This window comes from Cucurbita moschata, unplaced genomic scaffold (genome assembly GCF_002738365.1).
Source record: "Cucurbita moschata cultivar Rifu unplaced genomic scaffold, Cmos_1.0 Cmo_Scf00075, whole genome shotgun sequence".
NCBI classification, from domain to species: domain Eukaryota; kingdom Viridiplantae; phylum Streptophyta; class Magnoliopsida; order Cucurbitales; family Cucurbitaceae; genus Cucurbita; species Cucurbita moschata.
In genome coordinates this window covers 314,444-316,925 of record NW_019268591.1, presented here as the reverse complement: position 1 = coordinate 316,925, position 2,482 = coordinate 314,444, and the positions used below count along the sequence as shown (strand labels likewise).

The 2,482-nt window shown below is 33.0% G+C and overlaps 1 protein-coding gene across 2 annotated transcripts; it reads left to right on the top strand.

Annotated features, from left to right (window-relative positions):
• The first annotated feature begins 919 nt into the window (after positions 1–919).
• LOC111438479 (2-iminobutanoate/2-iminopropanoate deaminase-like) lies at positions 920–2,482 on the top strand. 2 transcript variants are annotated; one of them, XR_002709674.1, is made up of 6 exons: positions 920–1,132; positions 1,518–1,630; positions 1,757–1,800; positions 1,904–1,977; positions 2,084–2,133; positions 2,215–2,269. XR_002709674.1 is itself a non-coding variant. In XM_023076394.1 (6 exons), exons 1-6 carry the CDS (start codon positions 955–957, stop codon positions 2,310–2,312), a joined length of 558 nt encoding a protein of 185 aa, XP_022932162.1. In that variant the 5' UTR covers positions 926–954; the 3' UTR covers positions 2,313–2,482. The 2 variants fall into 2 exon arrangements, 1 of the variants encoding a protein (XP_022932162.1); XM_023076394.1 differs by having other exon boundaries at positions 926–1,132; positions 1,757–1,797; positions 1,900–1,977; positions 2,215–2,482.

Sequence of the window (2,482 nt, the reverse complement as noted above, 5' to 3'; positions counted from 1 at the left end):
TTTTCTCGTTTTCATTTATCATATATATATATATATATATATATATATATATATAATATTTTCTTTTTTCTTTCTTTCTTTCCCGGGTCGTTACAGATATAATACAGAGAATGAGAAAAGAAGGCACGTCTAATGGAAGGCACGTCTAATGGTGTATATAGATGGCTTCCCTTTACTAAACAAAGCTTTGACAGATTTAGCCATCTACTGAATATAATCTACAAATCTTTACCAAATATATATATAGATAAAGAAATTTACTAAATATCTACCGAATCCTACCAAATCTTTACAAAATATCTACTATATATATTTCTACCGGATTTTTACCGTAAATAGGCATCAGGCTCCATATCACATGTTCGGCATCACCATCACCCTCTTCGTATCAATAAAAATAAAAATAAAAAATCTTTATTATTATGAAGAAAGAAAAAAAAAAAAATAATAATAATCATACTCAGATTCATTTATATAAAAATTTATTTAATTGAAACCTTTGACTTAGGGGTTATGTTTTCACATGGCAAAAGATATAAATTCTATTTATATGACAATTCTTAAACAACAACCCAATTTCTCACGTTTATCATTTAATGCGTTTCTAAATTGTTTATTATAAGAAATTTGTAGAGGAGAAATCCGTGCATGAATCGAGTATAAACATGAGATAAGGCAAAGGCAAAGTAAGGACCAGAAATCGATGCATTGAGGGAAATGAGGAAACAAAATTAGTTTAAGTTAAAAGATTCTTTCTTATCTTTGATTTTGAACCAAAATTAAGAGTGGTTCCTCCCCACGTTTCAGTATTTTAATCTTCAAATATAAAAATCCCAAAATTAAATAAATAATTTTAATTATTGGGGTGTGATCCTCCTCAATCTCAATAAATAGGTGCGTAAATGAAAGCTCCACTCTCATCCACTCACTCACTGCCAATTAAACTGTAAACCTATGGCTTACTGCTCAGCAAACAGCTTCCAAATCCCGGCCACCAACGTCATTTCACGGCCGCGCACTGTCACTCCCTCTGTCGGCGCCTCCGTCTCCTTGTGGCGCCGCCCTTCTTCTATTCCATCTATTTCAAACCGCAACATGTCCTTCAAATGCCATGCCATTTCCAAGTGTCGTGGTACTACGCCCTCACTTACTTCCCCTCTCTCTCTCTCTCCCTGGTTCGTGAGAAAATTTGTTCAAACAAAATGTTTTTGTTCAAACAATATGTTTTTCAAATTTTTCCTTTTCTGAGACGGGATTTTCCATCTTTTGATTAGATGGGAGATATATAATGTTTTTTAATAATCGAATTAGGTTGATATTAGCCATTGACATTTATGAGTCTAATTTTGCTTAAATGCTGATGGACTTGTAATGCTTAAAAGCTTTGAATTTTTTATTAACACTTAACCACATAAATGGAGTGAAAGTAAAAAAAAGGCTATGAGTAAAAATTTATTTTTTCCTTCCAAATATTTTCCCATCGTAATATCAACCGCCATCAATATCTTATGTGACAGATATCATACCTATTGAAACCAAAGAGGCTCCAGAAGCATTGGGGCCATATTCTCAAGGCATCATTGCCAACAACTTTATATTTGTGTCTGGCTCCCTAGGTCTGATTCCCGAGGTAGCTTCATCACTTTATGATTTTATTTATTGATACGTTCTACTTTACATTCGTGTTTTAGAATTGGTGGTCGTGTATGCACTTTCCATGAGATCTAATTGAGTGTGTGTTTATGGTTTAATGCAGACAGGAGAATTAATTTCTGATCATGTTGGAGACCAACCGAGCAGGTATTATTTATTATTTTTTTTCATTAGATGTTGGTGTGCTTTGTAGGCCCAAAAGTTCTATAAAAAAAAAAAAAAAAAAATGTAATGAAATATGATTATGCAGGCCCTCAGAAATATAGGTGCAATATTGAGAGCTGGAGGTGCAGACTATAATAGAGTGGTTAAGACAACTATTATGTATGTAATCCTTTTTCGTATATTTTTTAGGTTTTTTTTGGAAAATGGTGTGTTTTTTTTTTTTTTGTCTTGAAACCTACATTTTTACAACAATTCTTTGTTGCAGGCTGGCTGATGTAGCAGACTTTGCATTAGTGAATGAAATTTATGCTCGATGTAAGTTCTTTTCTTTCATTTTTTTGTAATTTTTTTTGTGAAGAAAATGAAACTGAGAGGAGTTCTTGGTCTTTTTTACAGACTTTTCCGAGCAACCTTTTCCAGCTCGGTCAACATTTCAGGTTGGAGCGTTGCCCAAAAATGCCAAGATCGAAATCGATGCAATAGCTTTGGTTTAAACTGTAGTACCTCGACCTGACATGAGCACAGGTTGTGAAGTATCCGATATATTAGTATGGTTTCTTGCTGGTTGTTACCAACATTATTGTAATAATTTTATTATCTCATGGACATATGCTTTTTAAGTTGTGGAAATGGAGCTAATAAAAGATATTGTTGTCTTGTTTTA

Bases quoted from the DNA above. Each gene is read 5' to 3' on its own strand.
- LOC111438479 (XM_023076394.1), top strand. From the start codon at position 955: ATGGCTTACTGCTCAGCAAACAGCTTCCAAATCCCGGCCACCAACGTC. The intron at 1,631-1,756 runs GTAGCTTCATCA...GGTTTAATGCAG, and splicing joins CCCTAGGTCTGATTCCCGAG to ACAGGAGAATTAATTTCTGA. The intron at 2,134-2,214 runs GTAAGTTCTTTT...TCTTTTTTACAG, and splicing joins GAATGAAATTTATGCTCGAT to ACTTTTCCGAGCAACCTTTT.